This window comes from Aplysia californica, unplaced genomic scaffold, assembly GCF_000002075.1.
Source record: "Aplysia californica isolate F4 #8 unplaced genomic scaffold, AplCal3.0 scaffold00244, whole genome shotgun sequence".
Taxonomy (NCBI): Eukaryota; Metazoa; Mollusca; class Gastropoda; order Aplysiida; family Aplysiidae; genus Aplysia; species Aplysia californica.
The window spans coordinates 729,923-749,835 of NW_004797514.1; the positions used below are offsets into that span (position 1 = coordinate 729,923).

General features: G+C 36.6%; 1 protein-coding gene across 3 annotated transcripts in view; it reads left to right on the forward strand.

The window, feature by feature from the left end:
* The window catches only part of LOC101863273 (gelsolin-like protein 2), a 50,356-nt gene extending 30,963 nt beyond the window's left edge, over positions 1 to 19,393 (forward strand). For 2 of the 3 annotated variants that reach the window (XM_005100324.2, XM_005100323.2), the window contains exons 2-14: positions 395 to 547; positions 4,870 to 4,950; positions 6,342 to 6,415; positions 7,185 to 7,259; positions 8,423 to 8,494; positions 9,623 to 9,750; positions 10,212 to 10,320; positions 11,350 to 11,460; positions 12,230 to 12,316; positions 12,944 to 13,032; positions 13,733 to 13,811; positions 14,320 to 14,415; positions 15,912 to 19,393. In XM_005100324.2, coding sequence (XP_005100381.1) covers positions 541 to 547; positions 4,870 to 4,950; positions 6,342 to 6,415; positions 7,185 to 7,259; positions 8,423 to 8,494; positions 9,623 to 9,750; positions 10,212 to 10,320; positions 11,350 to 11,460; positions 12,230 to 12,316; positions 12,944 to 13,032; positions 13,733 to 13,811; positions 14,320 to 14,415; positions 15,912 to 16,007 — 1,104 coding nt within the window. In that variant the 5' untranslated portion in view covers positions 395 to 540 and the 3' untranslated portion in view covers positions 16,008 to 19,393. Of the gene's footprint in view, positions 1 to 189; positions 214 to 394; positions 548 to 4,869; positions 4,951 to 6,341; positions 6,416 to 7,184; positions 7,260 to 8,422; positions 8,495 to 9,622; positions 9,751 to 10,211; positions 10,321 to 11,349; positions 11,461 to 12,229; positions 12,317 to 12,943; positions 13,033 to 13,732; positions 13,812 to 14,319; positions 14,416 to 15,911 lie in introns of those variants that run through there. The other variant, XM_005100325.3, reaches the window with a different exon arrangement.
* Positions 19,394 to 19,913: the final 520 nt, after the last annotated feature.

Sequence of the window (19,913 nt, forward strand, 5' to 3'; positions counted from 1 at the left end):
ACACACACACATACACACACACACGCGCGCGCGCGCGCACACACACACACACACAATCCCGCTGAACGTCGCGTAGACCATAAGAGTATAACATGATGACTGTTTAGAGTGGGTGTGGAAAAGCGTCTTAAGTGGTTTTTGTGCAATTCAACTAATGCTTAACAAAACTGCTGTCACTAACTATTTACTTGTGTGTGGCTGGTTGATGCTCTGGTATGGTACTCCTTATTTCCTTACAAACATAACATACCGTCCTTATCTCTCCTTCGTATTTTCTTCGTGTGTACTACTTCTAATCTTCGGCACCCGTATGACCTTGCGGGTATTTTTATTGCAAGTGCTGTAAAACTCTTATTGGAACTTACTAAACTAATCTTTTACTTCATTGTTTCAGAAATAGAAACCTGTCCCACTTGTCGTGTGCCTAAGGGAGACTGAAGTACAGCGAAATCACTGTTGTGGCGATACATTCTATCTGTCCTAGGACTTCAGGTCTCATTCTCATTTGAAGCACAGTGAAAGAGGACTTATCATAACACAATGGCCGGTATGTATTATGCTGTTATGTTATTTACAATACAATGTAATGTGCGTTTTCCATCCAGCTTAGAAAACGTATTGCAACGCAGAAGCAACTTTTTTTTTCGTGTTTTTAATCTGATAGTATTATTTGATTGCTAAATAGACGTGTATTGGTCAGTTCGTGGGTGTAACTCTTGACTGAATGGTTGGAATAAGGAAAGCAGGCGAAGATTAAGCACCTATTAATCTCCTTCGTTTGTTCCTGAAGGCTTAGCCAAATCTTTCTAACTATAACTTTTGAATTATTGAGGCCGAGTGTATCTCATGTTTGGGAGGTTTGAGGGCGCCACATTAGGCCCTACCATCATTTCTGTCCGTTCCGTCTTTTGTAGTGTCTATCTGTCTTACTTTTTAGTTCACTATCTAACTGTTCTTGGGTAGAGGTGTGCTTCTCTGCTGCTGGTGCCTGTGACGTTAGGGCTGAAAGTTTCGTAAAGTCTTTATTATAGAGTATTACAACGAAAGGCTTCAGGTGCTGTAAGGAAAAAACACCATTAGTCTCGTTAAAACTATCTCGCTTATTTAACACAGTATTGAAAAACCTGTAGCAGGTTGCAACCACATATTATATTCTGAGCCTAGTATGTGAAAATATCACTCATGTACCTCCATTAACTAACTGATAACAAAAGTACGCCCGCACTAAAATAACGTTATACAAGAGGTCGTGATACCCTAAAGTGTAAAAATATTCCCTCAACGCAGAATTTAAGTACAATTAATTGGCTTTGTGAATAATGTACAAGAATCCACAAACTCATGTATAATGCCATTATAATATTCGGGTTGTAAAGTCTATATGCATAACAGATTTTTAAAAAAATGTATATCGCAGTCTTCCCTTAAAACCGATGTACTTTTGAGGGTAGACAAGATGGCTTATCATGGCTGTTTACTTAATCTCGTGCATGTAGCAGCTGCAAAGGTGCGCCTTCCAAAACGTTTAGACGAGGGATATATGGGGCACATTTAGTTGAAGTCGTGCAATTGAAATAGGAATTGACAAATGTTATGGTCGTGTTTGTTCAAGATATTATTTGGTGTTCCAATTGGTATCTTGGTTTCATGCTGCACTACAAAGCAGATGGCTTTCTTTGGATTCCCCAACTTGTGCTGTGTGGGGGAGTTTTTGAGACTTTCCATGTACCCATTTGGTTCGGTCCTGCTAGAGATCGGAGGTTCTGCCTGTAACATGATATCCTTACTGTGTTGAAAGGAGCAAGGAATCTATATAATATCCAATTGCCAAAATAGAGTAGTTATTCAAATTGTGCGAATGTGATCAGTGGTGCCAATGCGGTGGCAGTACTGAAAAAAGAAGCAAGGTATAATTAATATTATGTATTATGGCGCTTTTATTTGAAAAAGACAAACAGTTCCAGTTTTAAAATCTCCTTAAAATTGTTGCAGATACCTTGTTTGTACTCGCGAACACAACTAGATTTATTTACAACTTTGGTTACCCAAAATGGAGGTAGTTTAACATATTAAACTAAGTTGGCAGTTTAGAAATATCAGTAGCTGCTCACGCTATGCATTGAACATTTTGAATCCATAACCCCTCAACACATTTAATCAGTGACAGTGTTGCATCATGAACACACACGAACATTGATTACTGCAGGGGTTGGAGGGGGGGGGAGAGGTAAAGTAACGTCACAGTGTTCTATTTCCGTACTTGTCTGTCTCTTATCAGCAGTCGGCTCGTTCCATTTTGTCCATCAAACCAATGTTATCTAAAAGGGCCGTAGTGACACACTTAGTGACGATATTGAAAAAAAAACCCAGTTGCACTGGGAAAGAAAGACATACTTGTCTGTACATAAATCTTGTGAAAAAAAGGCACTAGCAACTAGTCTACACTTATATCTTAGTAACAACTGCTGCCCCATGAATGTTTAACTTCATCATGGGCATTCTGCTGTGCTCCTCTTGCGGCCAGGGGACACAATAATGTTGTTTTATTTGTTCATTCGTTTGCTTGTCTGTTTGTTTATTTGTTTGTTGTTTGCTTTTTTGGTTGGGGGGGGGGTGAGGACCATTTCAGTTGCATTTGATCTCTGACTTTGCCCCTTCTTTTCAATTCCTGTTTGTTGTTGCTATATTTGACAACACTCGGAACTGGCCACTTACAACAAACTACCGCCCTTGTGTGAATCGTGCGAGGCCAAAACAATGATAGGCCAAAAGAGAGGCTCTCGTGGCCTACTGTAATTTGTCATATAAGGTTAACAACCGGCTCGCTTTGCTTCAGAACTTGGTAAAGTGCTTCAGAACTTGGTAAAGTGCTTCAGAACTTGGTAAAGTGCTTCAGAAATATGTATATGAGGTGGGCTTAGCTTTCCTCACTTTGATTGTTTGTTTATGTGTTTGTTTGTCTGTTTGTTTGTTTGTTTGTTTGCTTGCTTGTTTATGTGTTTGCTTGTTTGTTTGTTTGATTTTTTTTGCTTGGGTTTTATTTTTCGAGTAATGACAGCCCCTGGTGAAATGAAACCGTTCAGCTGGCTGACTTGCCCGTCCACGAACATTAGGCTATGTCAAAGAAAAGGGATTAAAGAAGTAATAAAATCAGCTAATCATAGGAAACGTGCGACGTAAAGCACAATTAGCTACTTTAGGGCAATTCAAAGCTCAATGATATGGGTCCATGAACCCAAAATGTAACTTTACATGATCTAAATCCACCGTCAGATTAATAGAAATTGTGTTCAGCCACGGCTTGGGCCACTGTCACAGTTATATTTCGTTGAAGGACGTTTCAAGTGGTTTACTCTTTGCAACTTTTTGTGTAGACTGACAGGTGACATGCCTGTGTTTGTTGGTGATACTTTATTTGTTCCCCTACTCCTTTTGAAATACTTAAGTCCCCCAAATACTGGTTGGCGTACATTAAACCTTTTGAAAATGCTTTCACTTTCAGAGTTTGAGCTTGAAGGCATAGCGCTAGGCTACTTGCAGCACAAAATAGGCTCTCGCTCAATAAAAGATTTGAATTACTGTTCAAGCCAACTTACATGAAATGAAACAGGAAGAAAAAAAAGTTTTGAGTGTATGAGCTGCTGCTACAGCTGTCCCATTGTTAGACAATGCTATAATGTGCTGCCGAAGACAAATTTGGAAACTGCTCTGACATCTTAATTAAGCCGTCTTGCCCTGAGATAACAGTGCCATGGTACAGGCTATCGAAAGTGACGTTCACTTCTTTACCATATACGTACTTTTAGTACCTATTTAGATTATCCTCAGTCAAATTAACAAATTATAACTTTCGATATTCTTATATATTTTCAAAGAGACATAAATGCAGTTATACTTTCTGTTACTTATCCCACTTCTGTGGATACAGTGGTCTGTGGTTAGGACTCGGGACGATAATGCCAAATGCCTCAAGCTGCTGATGTCAGTGTTGTGGGGAAGCGATCATTATGAAAATTTTATAATGCCAGTCGTCCCATAACGTGGCATTTCGAAGTATCGATGCGCTCTTCCTTCCTGCTGACTTTTACAGCAATATATTATTGTTGTAATGCGTGTTCGCCTACCAAACAACATTTTATGCCTTAGCACAATGGTCCACTTGACAGAGAAAATGTGGTTGGTTGGTAGGCACCATTCGTAGGTCTTACTTCCTTACCTGCTCTGTTTTCTGTTTGCCCATGTTACTTTTTTCACCAGCACACAATGACCGTTATTGTGCCTTATAGTGATTTAACTTTCTTTTTTTCTTTTTTTTTTTTTTTTTTTTGGGGGGGGGTTCAGTTGTTCTGGTGGAGGGTTATGTGAAGACATTAATGGGAATATAGTGAATTGGGACTTTTGTCAGTTATGAACCTGGAGACATTTTAAATGACATTGAGACCAATTTTCTTCTCTCTATATCACTAGGGCTCAGTATGTAGTGTTGGGGGAGGAGGAAGGGGGGAGAGGATCCTAACATAAAGTTCAACAGTTTATAAAGCCCAAATTTGCCCTCAAAATAACACAATTGTGTCAAAAACAATGTTAAAGCCACATTTGAATGTCAAATTGGGTGTTAGAGCCAAACAAAATAAAAAGAAAGAGAACTGTCTTACATTTTGTCCTTTATAAAGTCCAGAAATACATGATTATTTATAGAACAGACCTATTGTGCAATCGAAATTTTTGTTATCCTTTTTATTTATCCACTCACAGGCATGGTTTAGGTTTTAAGGCCTGAACAGTGAAAAGAATGATATTGCATTTTGCAGTGCAGCTGAAATTAACTATCCTCTTTTCATTTAAACATAATTATGTTGTCTTTTCCAGGACTCAGGAAGGCAAAGAAGTATGACTGGAAAGACACAAATCTCGCTCTGTTTGGATCAGACTTGGAGAAAAATGTCAAAAGTAAGACTTTAATAAATTTTATTCTTCTGTTCTTCCCATGTTTATGTGAGCAATGACGATTGTTTAATTAAACGAGGAAGTGGGCTCACTCTTCTAATCCTCTTATCTTGCTTTATGGGTTTGATTTTCATGGTTAATAACATTGGCAAACGCTTTCTTATCAGTGTGAAGCACCACGGAAATTGTTTCTAGAGGACGTGCCCGCACTATGTGCTCAATTTCATACAAAATCAACCAGGAAGTTGGCTCTCATTTTTAATCCTTTTATCTTGTCCAATGCATGGGTTTGATTTTCATTGTCAATAACATAGGTGACTGCTTTCTTATCAGTCTGAAATATCACAGGAATAGTGTATAGAGATGCCTACACTGTGAGCAAAATTTAAAACAGAATCATGCCCCGTTTTGATTAAATATTGGGTGCACACTGCTAATTTGATTCAGTCAGGTCCAGCCAAATATTCCTTTTTGGATGGAGCAAAAGCTATCATTTTGGTACAGTACGACAAAATTCAGCTTAATTCAACCATAACCTTCAAAATCAAACCTGTTTGTTTTCAAGATCTTGAGTTGAATCAGAAGTATTATATTTATAGTGGTAGCTTTTGTCCCATTCATGGAGGAAAATCTAGTTGGCCCTTTAGTTTAGTTTTAGTTAGAGTTTTACTGCACTTGCAACAAAATAAGGTCATATAAGTGCCGAAGAGTGGATGTCTTACGAGAGAGAGTAACATGCACAAAAAAGAAGGAGGAGAGATAAGGACGACAGATGTTTGATAGGAAGGAAGAAGCAAACCCTCCACCACACCCCCAATCACCCCACTATCTGGCCCTGACAGAACCAAGTGAATCAAATTAGCAGTGTGTACTGGGTATAATTTACAGGAGCAAGTACTATGATAAGAATCATGATGTCATCTCAGCCTCACACTCTTGTGACTAACGGTTGTGTTTGAGAGTAGAACTTATGTGTATGAAAATCGAGTAGCAACAAAACAATCAATTACCGCGAAACTTGTTTAAGTCAGCCACCCTTTATCAAGAAGAGAAGTGGTCATCTTGGACAGGTTTTTCTCTTGGACAGTATCATTATGATGTATAGATGAAACTCAAAGGGAGGTATGGGAAGTGGTTATTTGTGCAGATGATGGTCTTGGACAGGTAGTAATTAAAGCAATCCAACTTGTATCTTCCAGAACATATAAAGGTGTAGTTATGTTTCTTTATTCCTATACTAGGGAAATAATTTTTTTTATTAGTATCATTATTGTTTGCTGTCTGGACATTTTTTTCTTTTTCTTTTACTTACTTTTTCAGTATTGGCACCCTTTTCGTATTTGTGTATATACATAATATGTTTAGCAATTCACTTCCTCTTTCAATTTTCTCAGAGGAGTCTGCTTCCATGGAAGTAGCATGGAAAGGAGCAGGACAAAAGCCAGGACTTCAGGTCTGGCGTATTGTGGTAAGGATTTTTCATTGATGTCTACCTTAAATTTGAATGTGATTTTGAAATTATCAATCTCCGAATAGGAATTGAGCTCATATCTTTCATAAATAAAGGCAAAGAGCCTAACCATTGCAGAACAAACATGGGTGCGGGGGGCTTTGTGCACTAACGAAAGATCTTGTCAGTTTATTAGTGTCAGAGCATTGTCAGTTATTAGTGTTTGGTCATTTAGTCGGCTGCTTGCTCTGTAGGCCGTATGCTTCCCGGGAACTTTAGAATGTTTTTGAGTGTTCGCGGGTCTGCAATTGTAATAATATATAGTAGGCCTATAGCTGGGACATATTCTATACAAATGCTCTTTATTGTGCTCTGGTGACTTCATTAGATGAGGACTTAAACACTTTTATGTGAACTGTCTCTAAAATTGGAGAATGCTGTGCTCTGTCATCTACAGCACTGTCATATTCTCTCAGCTTTTGGCATTACGTATAACTACATGTCATGGATTTTTGGGTGTGTAGATGGGTGGGATATGGGTGAGCTATTGTGTTTTGCTCCTTCTTTCTAATCAAACACTTATCATCTTTCTCTACTTCTTTTCTTTGAATGTTACATCTGAGATTCATTTGTTGTACGGAGTGTTGCTGGTGTAAGTGCTTGACTTATATTGCGATCAAATCCTGCTCCTGATCAACATTCAATAGGATGTGGAAACAACAACTCATTCATGGTAATGGCTTCTGAATCTTGTGGAATACTTATGCTGAACTTTATTTCCTCACAGCAATTCAAGGTGACCTCTTGGCCTAAAGAAGATCATGGGAAGTTTTACTCCGGAGATTCCTACATTATTCTGAATGTGAGTAGAGCATTTGTGTGTGTTGTATTCAACCAAGTTGTAGTTTACTGTGGGTTTGCATGATGATACAGAATGTACCCTTTGCAATTGGATTCATTTCATTGATTCGGGACCTGCTGGATTTTCCTCAATGGTAGGGCAAAAGTTACCATTTTGGCACTGTACGATCGAATTGACCCGCTACCTCGAAAATAAATGTGTTTGATTTTGAAGGTCCGCTGTAGAATTTAGTTTACTCAATCAAATGAATCAGATTAACAGTGTGTACATGGTAAAACAGCTATATTTAATGGGACAGCAGGCCTGAACTAAGGTCAGACTAAAAAAAGAAGTCGACAGAGCTTCTCACCCAGAAGTATCCACTAACAACACTACAAATATTCTCAAACAACCACCTGTCCAAGACATCACTATACAAACAAACCCTTTCCACTTCCCATCTAGCTTTTTTTTCTATATTATAATGGCACTATCCAAGAGAATCACCTGTCTGAGATAACCACTTTTCTCCTCGACAATGGGTGGTCGGTCATCTTAGACAGGATTGGCTGTATATTGTGCGAGGATGAATGGTGTGTAATAGACATTAAAGGCAATCTGTTAAAGCTTCTCTAAACAAAGTTTGTTCTCTTCGTGTCTGTTTATACCAAATTTAAATGTATATTCTTATTCTACACTATTGTAATAATGGTGGTTTATTATGTTTTCTTATGTTTCCTTGAGACTGATTGAATGGAGTTGATATGAATTAGATGTAAAAAATTGCTCAAGGTTTTACACACTATTGAAAGTGATTTGATTAGATTGCAATAAATTCTGGTAAATGATTCTAGATAGAATTTGTTTTGTTGTTCATGGAGCTGTTTCACTCATAAATTAAGGGAATTTTCAATTGATATTTGTCATGTATATTGGTAGAAGTATGGACAGCTTTCCTTTTTATTGTGGGATATGCAGTTGATTAGAAGGTGCCAGTCGTAGGTCCTTCTTTTCTTTCCCCTGTGTTGTTTCTCTCCCTTATTTTCTTTTTTCCAGCACAAAAAGCTGTTATTGTGTTATGTGTTTCTTCTTTCTCAAACTTTTCACTAGTTGCAATTGTTTGGGGGGGGGGTTTCAAAGCAAAGAAGTTGTCTTTATTGAACTGTCATTTTGTTCTCCTGTAGACATACAAAGAGGAAGGTGGTGACCAACTGCTCTACGATGTTCACTTCTGGATTGGACGAGAGAGTTCTCAGGTAAAATGTTATTTTTTTTATAAATGTAAGTCTTTTAGCCTCCCATCGACACAGTTTAGATCATTTAGGAAGTAAACTTCAACCCTGCCTGTCAGGGATACTGCTGAGAGGGATATGGTATCAGCAGAAAAGTTCCTGATAAAAATTATCTCCTCACGAGATTCAAATTCGAGTCTTCTGTGTGTTGTGGCGGAATGCCTTTGCGACAAAGTGGAATGAGATCAATTTCAGCCATCAGGAATGGTTTATTTTCACACAAAATTTGGAAATTCTGGTTTCACATCATGTTTATTTATTACTTTGTTTTCCTTTTGAGAATGTTCAGAACTGACTACTCGTATATTTAGTATTGACATGAGGTTTAATTTGTGTAATATAATATGTTGAATAATTTAAGTTTCACTCTATAAAGATTTAACAACTTGGGAACTTTCCTTCTTGAAAACTTCACTGTGGTCCACTTAGTTATGTTCGCCTAGTCAAAATGATCAGCTGTTAGGACCAACCATTGGTTCATCCAGTGTTCATCCTGTTTTATTTGGTGCAATCATCAATTTCTTTTTATTGCTTAATGAAGGAATCTCTTGAAGTCCTCTAAAAACAGTTTTTCTCTTAGGCTTGAGACAGGTATCTTTGCCCTCAAGAGATTGTTTGTGATTAATTGCTGTAATGTTTCTTTAAAAAGGAGAAATTAAAATTTTCCAATAATGAAAATAGACCTAATAATATTATGATGTGGTTGTCGTTTTCCATGAAAAAAAAAAGTTTCCTTGAAAACCCTTTCATGGTTAATTATGGAGGAACATTGGGAAGGGATATTATAAGTCAAACTCTCGATTTTGTGTAGTTCATTATGTCCCTTGACTGCTTGAACTTCAAAAGTGACCCTTTCTATGGGTGTTTTTCTTCATTAAGGCTGTGGAATTATTACAATTTCCTCTATATCCTACCATTTTCTGATACTTATTGCAATGCCATGTTTAACGTTGGAGAATTGGGATGTGTTCATTTGTACAGACGAATGTTTTAGACGGGTAACCGTTAGGGTAAGTTCAACTGTATTCATTTGTATGTAAACAAAGTACAGAATAGTTAGAAGTCAGTATATTCTATGCGTTCTATGCTCAGGATGAGTATGGCACTGCAGCCTACAAGACTGTTGAGTTGGACACTTTCCTGAATGATGTTCCCGTACAGCACAGAGAAGTGCAGGGCTTCGAGTCTGATCTATTCAAGTCTTACTTCAAGACCATCACGTGAGATTTCTTGTTGTTTTATTTTTAATCTATGAATCCTGTCCTCTTGTCATGAATTGTTGAGCTCAAGTTGGGTCAAGTAATTTCTGATAAGGAAAGAGCAGAGAAAAGTGTACATATCAATAGCTCCGACAATCTCCATTTTATAAGTAATCATTTATTGGAGTCTTGCATCCAGCCTTTGATTTTATGTCTTGAGATCTGAAATGACAAGGTGAAGCTGTGAATAACATGGGTTTTTTTAACCTAATTATATATGAACATTTTTTGGTTAGATTTGATAAGGAGAATTGTATGAAAACACTATGAAAAAGCAAGCATTCATTAATAAAGAAAGGTTTAAGGGAGTACGTCTATTTCAAAGCACATTAAAGCACTATGAAAAAGCAGTCCTATATTACCTACTGTTAATATTTACCTTTCATGTGAAAAAGTATTATTTAGTTTTGTTCTGTTGACAGAGTAATGAAGGGCGGAGCCCAGACTGGCTTCCGTCATGTGGAGCCGGAGAAGTACAAGCCCCGCCTCCTGCACTTCTGTGGGCAGAGAAGACAGGTGGAAATTAAAGAGGTGAGAGAGAGTCCTGGGAGAAGTTTATGCCTTATGTTTTTTGATAATACTAGACTGGCAATCGAGAGGTTGTGGGTTTGGGGGTTCGAGGCTCTGCTCGACACAACGTTAATTTTTTTAAGGAAATCACTGTACATGAATTTTTCTTACTTCACCCAGGTGTGAACTGGTACCCTGCCATAAGACACAGAAAGATCTTGTTTGTATTTTAGTGTTTTAGCAATGGCAACTTGCACTGTATGCTTCCCAGTAAGTTGAGATCGTTTCAGAAATGTATCAGGTCTGGGGTAATAATATAGATTGTAAAGCACTTAGGGCTTGCTGTTGAGCAGGAATTTGTGCTATACAAATGCTATCTGTATTATTATTAATGTTTTAAGATTGTTAGTATAGGAAATTGCTGCTCGAGATTTTCGGTTTGTTACAGCATTAAAAATAATTGAAAGAAAGGTGTCCAAAGTGTAAGGATAAGGCTTTTCATATTTGCATGCTAAATGTGTTAGTTTGACTTAAGCAAGGCAAGTCTATATTGTTGAGTATTTCTTCTTTCTGTTGGGATGCTGTATCCCACTCAGCCCAGATGCATATATTAATTTCCTTTTCAAGGCGATTATATCTTGAAATTCTTGTGACAAAGATGCAAGGTCATTTATATTGTGCACACATTGAAAGAGTCTTCCTTGCTCTCTGCAACCTGTCAGTTTTACTTACCAGACATCATGATTTTACTTGTTGTGAGTTGAGCGATTTTGAAGAGTAGAAACCCCTTCATTGTCCTCATTTTTTGTTTTCTTTTTTTAAGTAGGGGCTGTCGTATATTCGGATAAGTTTCATAATCAGTGTCTTGGTATAGGTACAGCTGAAAGCTGTTTAAAAATATAATTCATGTTAATGCTAAAGGATTTCAAACCCTCCAGGATTTTTTGCCATTCTTCTTCTGTGTACAGCAACTTTCCTGAGCACAATGAAATTCTCTGGTCCTGTGAAGTTCATGTTATCTAGAGTTTTACTGTATATTTTTCCTATCAGGTTCCTCTCAGCAAGGATCGTATCAAATCAGATGATGTGTTCATTCTTGATCTTGGCAAGACGATTTATCAGTGGAATGGCTCAGGCAGTAACAAAGATGAGAGGTTTAAGGTAAGTCTTTGTGCTGTAATCATTTTTGATGAACTCTGTCCTGCAGCTTGTTTTAGTTGGGGTTGGGTTTGACCAGTAAAGCATAAGGCATGGGACTTCCATTTTAAAGATTAAGAGTTAGACTCCTGGTTTCATCAGGTAGAACATAGTTTCTCAAGGAAAGATATCCGATTCAGTTTTCCTCATTTGATCCAAATACAAATGGGTATGTCAGTTAGCAAATGTATGTTCCCTGGAGGGTCAAAATGGTCATTTAGAATGGACAAACTGCTCAAAGGAATTTTTGTGAAGCTATGTAAGCTTTGAGAGGATACATGGCTATATACAAACAATATTACTTCTCAAAATCTGTAGTCTGTGTACAGGCTTTCAGAGAGAGAAGATTGCCCGTAAATTTAGGTGGGCAGTTGACAGGCGCTCGGATGTGGTTTGCTTCTTCTTCCCCATCAAACATCTATTGTCCTTTTCTCTCAACCTTCTTTTCTTTGTATATTACTCTCTAGTAACACCTCTAGTCTTTCACACTTATATAACCTACTTGTGTTACAATTAAGTGCTGTAAAATTCTTTCTAAAACTATACTAAATAGCCTAAATTTAGTTTGCTATGAAATGTACACTCCTACTGCGCACTGACTTTTTCAAGCGAAAAGTTTATTAAACCTTTTTGTTTATGTCTTTTGTGCACCTGGAACTTTGTGTTACTAGTTAACATTTTGTTCAGAAAACAGACAAATCCGTCTAACTGATACATTACTGTTCTTACTCAGGCTGGCCAGTTCTGTCAACAACTGGAGTCTGAGCGGTGTGGACGGGCAAAGGCTGATGTGTTGGAGGAGGGCAGCACAGACCCCTCGGTACGTAAAGTTCTTCAGCTCTGATTGAGACAGTAAATTACAACGAATTGTAAAATACATAAAGCCTTCATTTGAGCAGGGATACGTGTGTGCTACATTAATGTAGTCAATTATTGTTATTATTATTATTGTTATTACATAGAAGTAATTTTAGCTCAGTTCTGTTTGTTTTGTTGTTTTGTTCGGTTTGTTTGTTTTTTTAATTATACCCTGAGCTATCACTTTTTGATACCTGTTGTATGATGAAAATGATTGTAGTGTCTTAAGCAGAGCATTTTCCGGGACATTTGATAGAGGATCAAGTCTTATGTTTTGATTTGCAGACGTTTTGACATAATGTTAGTGGTATGCTCTTTATAATAAAGAAACCTTTTCGGGTATACCAGTACCTGAAGGTTTGCGAAGGTGAATGAAAATGCTGCTCCACCTTGTCTCTTTTGAGTTATGTAAAGTTTTCTTGCCTTTAATGTCATACCTCTACAGTTTTACATATTATATAGTTTTAAAATCAATAATGTAAAACTAATACCCATTGTTTCATATATCTTGGGGGTTTTTTTATGTTTGTGAAAGAATGTTTAGGAGCAAACTCTGTTTTATTAACTACTTTATATGTTTCTGTTGTAGCATGAATTCTTCCAAGCCTTGACCGATGATGATGAAGATGACAGCAATGATGAGTTCAATGCTCAAGATGGCCAGCAGGAACTGTTCAGGTGAGGCTGAGAGGGAAAAGAGGGAAAATGTGAACTGTGCTAACAAAATGAATTACTTCTTTGATTTTAGCCCAATGGAAATAGCTTTGGGAAATTCATAGGTTGAGTTTGAGCAGTTTATTAGTTTAAAATGATAAAAGACATGTTAGACTTGAAGAAAATTATGGCATCAGTTGAAAATCTATAAATTTGATCCCTGATTTTCTACTGATATCTTCATTCAGGGATTTCGAGCTTAATTTGTCAGCAAGGAAAGTCAAATTGAAAGCTTCCCTTTGTACAGACTGTTAGCTGTTTCAAAGTAGTAGCCATCAATTGTTTATACTTTGATTGTTTCTGAGATTTTCTCTGAAAAGAACTCTGTGTAACCGTAAAACAAAATTGTCTTGCAATATGAAAGAAGTATTTGTTTTATGTACTTTATATTAACCACTTCATTGCTGCGTAGATGTATTTGATCTCCCACATTTGTTCTCTGCCTTTTTTTTCAACTGATGTATAAGAACTTTTCAGAAGATATACTTGCGATATGTACAGCTGCACTTTCATACCAAGAGTGGAAAGTACTGTGGCTTTGTTTAAATTCACTCTTGTGTGAATAATCTATCTTTTTGAAATATATATAGCACATATATTGAAAGAAACGCCTCAGCACTGAAAGTGTTAAATAGTGAGACAACTTTTGATTCTTGTTTTTCAGATTGTCTGATGCCAGTGGAAGGATGACATTCACAGTTCAGAAGAAGGGATCAGTGTCCAAGTCAGATTTTGACACAAGTGTAAGAAACTCTTTACTATTCTGTCTCTTTTGTTTATATTCAAGTGAAGAGAATGAGAACAGAGTTTGTGGTGTAGCATTTAGGTACTTTATCATTGTACACAGAAGACATGAGTTTGATTTTCATATGGATAAGTTTTATTTAGTCAAGTATTTCAGTCTGTCTGTTGGGATTTTGTATTCCTCTCACATCAGGTTAGCCCTGGCAGACAAGATTGAAGTAGTCCACTTCCTAAATGATTCAGATTGTATTGATGGGAGCTTGAGACATTTACAATGACAAATTGTGTCATGACTTGGAAGAATCAGGTGCTTGTCAAGATAATGGAATGGAAGAAATGGCATTTTTCTGCCAGCTGGGCAATTTTCATTGCATTTTAAAATTTTAGCTCAATACCTTTTATGTCCAGTGCAAGTATCATACATCTCTTACAAAATAAAAAAAATGATATTTGAAACAGTCTTATTTGTTATGATGATTTTTGCAATTATGATTTTTATACCCTCAGGATGTGTTCATTCTGGATGCCAAGAAGTCCCTGTATGTTTGGGTTGGAAAGGGCACATCCAAGGCAGAGAAGAGAAATGCCATGCAATATGCTCATGTGAGTAGGTCATTCAACTGCAGGGATTCTCATCTTTTTTTTGGTCAGTGACATCACACCTATTAAGGGGCTGTAATAGTGGTTCTTAACTTTGCTAAAGGTACAAAACTGGTCTCATTTGAAATTTGCATTCACCAAACTCTTAGAGTGGGATGAATGGAGCAGACACAAGCACACACAGTGTGAGTGTTCCTTGACTTCCACCAAACCTCTGAGACCAACTCACCTAACAAATGGCATTTCATCAAGTCTAGTTTGAGAACCACTGTGTTCTAATATTAAAGCAATCGATACCTCAGAATTACAAAGTTCTGTCTGCTCAGTACCTAGTTTTGAGAAACCTGACCTAAAAAATATTAAGTTTCACGTCATTTCAATCTTTTTCGAATGCAGTTATTTGAATGTGTTGATAACGACTCTGAATAATCTTATGATTTTGATAGAGCCTATAGAACGTTTGGTTTCTGACCCCATGGTCTTAGTAATTCAAAACAACCAAAAATGTCAGAGAGAAATTTGTAATTCTGAGATAATGAGTTATGGGAATGTTCTTATCAGAGAATTTGGTCCATGAACAGAAAAAGCCTGAGTGCTTTACTCATCTCTCCGTCTCTTAAATCTTAAGCATAATTAAATGTCTGTGTATATATTATGTCTGTGTGTGTATAAGTGAGTGTGTTTGCATGTGTCTGTGTGCATTTGTGACTTAGAAGTGACACTGCTACGTCATCCCAGGTGAGACTTTTAGGTTCTGACTCCAGAATCGGTTGATAAAGAAAAAAAATACAATGTGGAATGTGAATGTGAAATGAGGGTCAAGTTACAAAAAACTGTATGGTATGCATCATTGATTATTTCTATTGTCATGTAACAAGGGGTCAAACATTCTTTTGAGATGTTCTGATTATAGATTGTCTGGAGACTTTTTAGGGTTCTCTACCCCATCATATTTGAGATAGACATAAATTGTAAGGTTCTACCTCTTTCATAGTTGATCAGAAAGGCATTAAGTACAATTGGTAGAGAGGTAAGTAACTTTGAATATCTGCACAAAACAAAAAAGGTGGAACTAATGCTTAGTGACCATAGCCACCCACTGACATCAGAATTTCAATTATCGACCTGCAGTAAACGATACATTTCCAAAAAAGCAAGAACATACAGATATATAGAAATTCATTCGTAGCAACTGCAGTGAGGTTACTGAACGCACAGTGCTTCAAATGACAGAGAGAGAGAGAGTGAGAGAGAGTGAGAGAGAGAGAGAGAGATATAGGGAGAGAGAAAGTTTTACGGAGCGGGTTGTTTCAGCAAGTGAGACATGTATTTACTTATGTCCTGTCTTGTTGTGCGTAGGCGCGAGTGCACCTTAGCTTTGCAACATCTACTGCCATTGTAAATGACCAAGACAAATTTCTCCCTGCGAGATGAATAAAGATTGTCATTTTTTTTAATGAGATGTTAAATTCTTTATCCTTGACTTTCCTCTTTTACAGGAGTACTTGATGAAGACAGACCATCCTCTCATCTCAGTGAGCTGCATGCAGGAAGGCCGAGAGTCCAGAGACTTTGTGTCTGCCCTAGCAGCATAAACACAGTGTTGATTTTTTTTCTTATGTCTATATAATTACAATTATAATAAGATTGAAGGGCAAAATCCCGCAGGCTGTATGGTCAGATGCAATGCCTACAACAATTACAATTAATTTTTATGACACAGCCTGCGAAATAAGTATAAGTGGAAGCTTCAAAACTCAAAATGTTTCACTGAGAACAACCATCTCAAACAGAAGGCAGCATAGCAGAACATTTCTTTTTTTTCTTATTTTGCATTTGCTTGACAAACATCTTGTGTGAAGTGAAAAAAACTACAGCTGATTTCAATCATAAAGTAAAAAAAGATGTTTTTATTTGTAACCATTTCCAGAATCATGACACAGAGTGATAAAGAAAAAAGGTTCCAGAAATAAGGAAGGCTCTTTCATTACTCCTAATTGCTCCGCAGATATGTAGGCCTACACAAATTTCAGTGTCATTTGTATCACATTCTAAAAATGATGAGTGTACAGTTATTGTGTTCAAATATTTTGGATATTTGGTTATCTTGAATGTAACTCAATATAAGCATGATTTTTGTCACTGTTTTGGGTTTTTTGTTATTGTTGGAGATGTTTTCTTTAATCCATACAGTGATATTGTGTTGTCATTCATTATCCTTTTATATGCATGTAATTTTGTCTGTTTCAACTACAGTTAGACTGAGGATGGTTTACCACATTGTTTGAATAGTGTGAATTGTTGTTGGGTTTTTTTCATGAACATTTTTTTCATATTTTTCCTCCTTTTTTGTTTTGATGTTATGGGAGAGGGTAAAAGTAGATAGAAAATGTTTTCTTAGAGTTTTCCATTTCTGCATGCCATAGATATAACAACTATAACGTTGTGTAAGGGAACTTCCAAGTAGCTATGTACCTACCGGTCATGTCTTCCAAAAACTTCTTATTTGACTGAAATGCAATTTTTTAAAATAGTCTCTAGCTGTGCACGTATGTGCTAAAACTTTAACTTCTGACATGTCATTCCATAACCAGCTATGTGATAAACTTGTGTGCTCAAAGTTTAATTCATTTTTATAAATCTGCTCAGAGCTGAATGATCAAGTAAGTACCAACAAAACTAAAGAGCTTGTCTTACAGACATAGCAAGATCCAGTTGGGTGCTTGGAATGTTTTGAAATAAATTTGGAAAGAAGCTGCCAAGTTCAAAGTTGCTCTATAAAAATAAAATCTGTGAAAGTATATGAAGAGTACGGCGGATTAAAACAGCAAAGTCTGTTTCTTAATTAATTTGAGTATTACCTCATGGAGATTTCATGGCACTGTATAGTTTAATGTAAACTAACGTTTTAAAGTGAGAAAAAGGGCAAGGTCCTTGTAAAGATGAAGGAAAATACTTGTCTATCCTTTAAGATATGAAGTTTCAAATTTTGAAACTAAAATTTCTCAAAATCTCTGAAATGTGAAGTTTTCATATATAAATAGAGTAATTACTTTTAGTTTTGTCATGATAATCCTTTTTGACAGGTATTTAGTCATGTAGATATACTATATACACGAATTTGTCCAGAGGAAGGGGGAGAGTTTTTATTTGTGTTCTTTTGACACAACAGTTACTACCACATGAGTGTATTATTTCAATTTCAATATATAGAGTATTTCATTTTTTTAAATCCATAGCCTTAGTGTGTTTGTTAGATTTAATTATTATTCTAATTTCTTTTGGTCCATATGATAAAATCATCTTATCTTTTCTTTCTGCTGTTTTGGATTATATTAAGATAAAGTGACCATAGTTTATGCCTTGTAGTCAGGAGTTCCTTAGGTTAGATCCCTGTAGAACTGCACAGATTTTCTTCTATGCCAGTTACATAGAGTTCTCCAACATTCGGATGTAGTTTAACCCAAGTGCAGTGAGACATGACCAAGAGAACCTTTACTTCATGTTTAAAGATTAATTTATTTTTTTTTGGGGGGGGAGGGGGAAATAATGTAAGACATAACAAAGCAAAAAAATCACCTGTCCAGACTTTTGTACCACTTTGAGAGGACAATAATTTGTACTGAAGTTCATTGTATGCCCCTAATTGGGTTTGTAATGTTCAGAAGCACTTCGGCTGGATGTAACTAATAAAGATTCAACATTCTTCCACTCCTCGAGCTTCCTGAAGTATGATTAAAACTCCATTGTTCACTACTTCCGTACGTATGTGACATGAAGTATTTTCTTGAATTCCATGAAAAAGTTTTACATAACCTAACGTTGGCATTTTGGGTAGACATAACCTTGCTGCTTGAAAATAAACACCCTTCCGACCAATACTTAGAGCCATGTAAGCTTCAAACTTCTGTTCCATGTGTCATGCAAATGCAGAGCATGTCTGTGACAATGGGGCTAACTAACAACCCACTGCACTGGTTTTTGTTGGACTAGAGTGTATAATAGTTATACACAGAAGCCATTTTGTTACTTCATGTTCTGTGCATGGATCTGAATACATAATCAAAAGATTTTTTACGTCAGGTACATCCCACTGATATGCTTTTAGATGCTATAACAAACAGCTTTTTGAAAAATGTGTAATATTTAGCTAGACATTAATAATAATAATAATAGATAGCATTTGAATTTGCATAGCGCAAATTCCCGCTCAACAGCAAGCTCTATGCGCTTTACAAATAAATAAATACAAGAAAACATTTCTAGATACACCATGCATTCCACACTTGCTCGACCTGCATAGTCATTTTTATATGACATGCTTTGTACACCAAGTGTAGTTAGAGGGCCGATTTTTCATTCTGATTTCTCAGTACCTTGCAGAAGTATAAAGTAGCTGCTGATGAAATGTTACAGTTACAGTACAGCATCAACCTCTGCAGATAATTTTGTAGATTTATACTACTCTTTTATAAAAAATATTTCAGTATTTTGATGACTTCCTAATGGACAATAAAACATGATTTAATTATATACGTAGCCAAAGTCAATTTCATCACAGATGTGTTGGAGTGGAGAATGGGGAGTTTCATAAAGTTGCATTAAAATTGTTTTTGTTTTTTCTTAATTTAAAGTATGTGATGCTACTGATTTATACCTTTATTCTGTTGTTGTTTTTAGTTTGGATTTTTTTGGCAAGTTTGTTAGTAAAGTGTAATTGTGTGCAGTGGTTCTCATTGTCTTCAATTAACGGCTCAATCCAATTCTAAGATTCATGAAATTGTACTGTTAGATTTCATATTTATACTAAATTCAGTGAAAAGAAAAAGAAAGAATCTGTGTATCAAGGATATCTTTTGACATATTTTTTTTTGTAATAATTAATTTTAGACTTTTAGAAAAAGGAAACAAAACTTGTGTTTTGTGTGAAACCTTTTTTCATCAACCTGCTCAGTTTAATAATAAAGTTTATAAAGTCTTACCAAAGATTTTGTCTCTTTTATCATCTAACTTTGGGTAAAGTCAATGACACTGCCATGGGCATTGTTTTTGGGCTCTCTCACTGAGTCCAGCTTGTTATGTAAACTGTTAAATATATTCATTTTTCTGTCTGTCTGTGTTTTACTCTCTCTCTCTCTCTCTCTCTCTCTCTCTCTCTCTCTCTCTCTCTCTCTCTCTCTCTCTCACACACACACACACACACACACACACACACACACACACATGCATAAAGATACTTCTTTCTCCCACTAATTGGATTCTTCCTCTCCTCCTCTCTCTCCTCTACCTCTCGATCCTGTCTTCCAAGTGTGTTGAGCAGGGGCCTGAGCGCCATAACAAGCTTGCCTGACATTATCTGCCTATTATCACAGGTCGGCGCACCGCGGGGTTACCTCTGGCCCATCATTAACTTATTACCCAGCCCTCTGCTCTCAAATAATCCCCTAAGTACGCTTGTGTGTGTGTGTGTGTGTATGTGGGTGTGTATGTGTGTGTGTGTG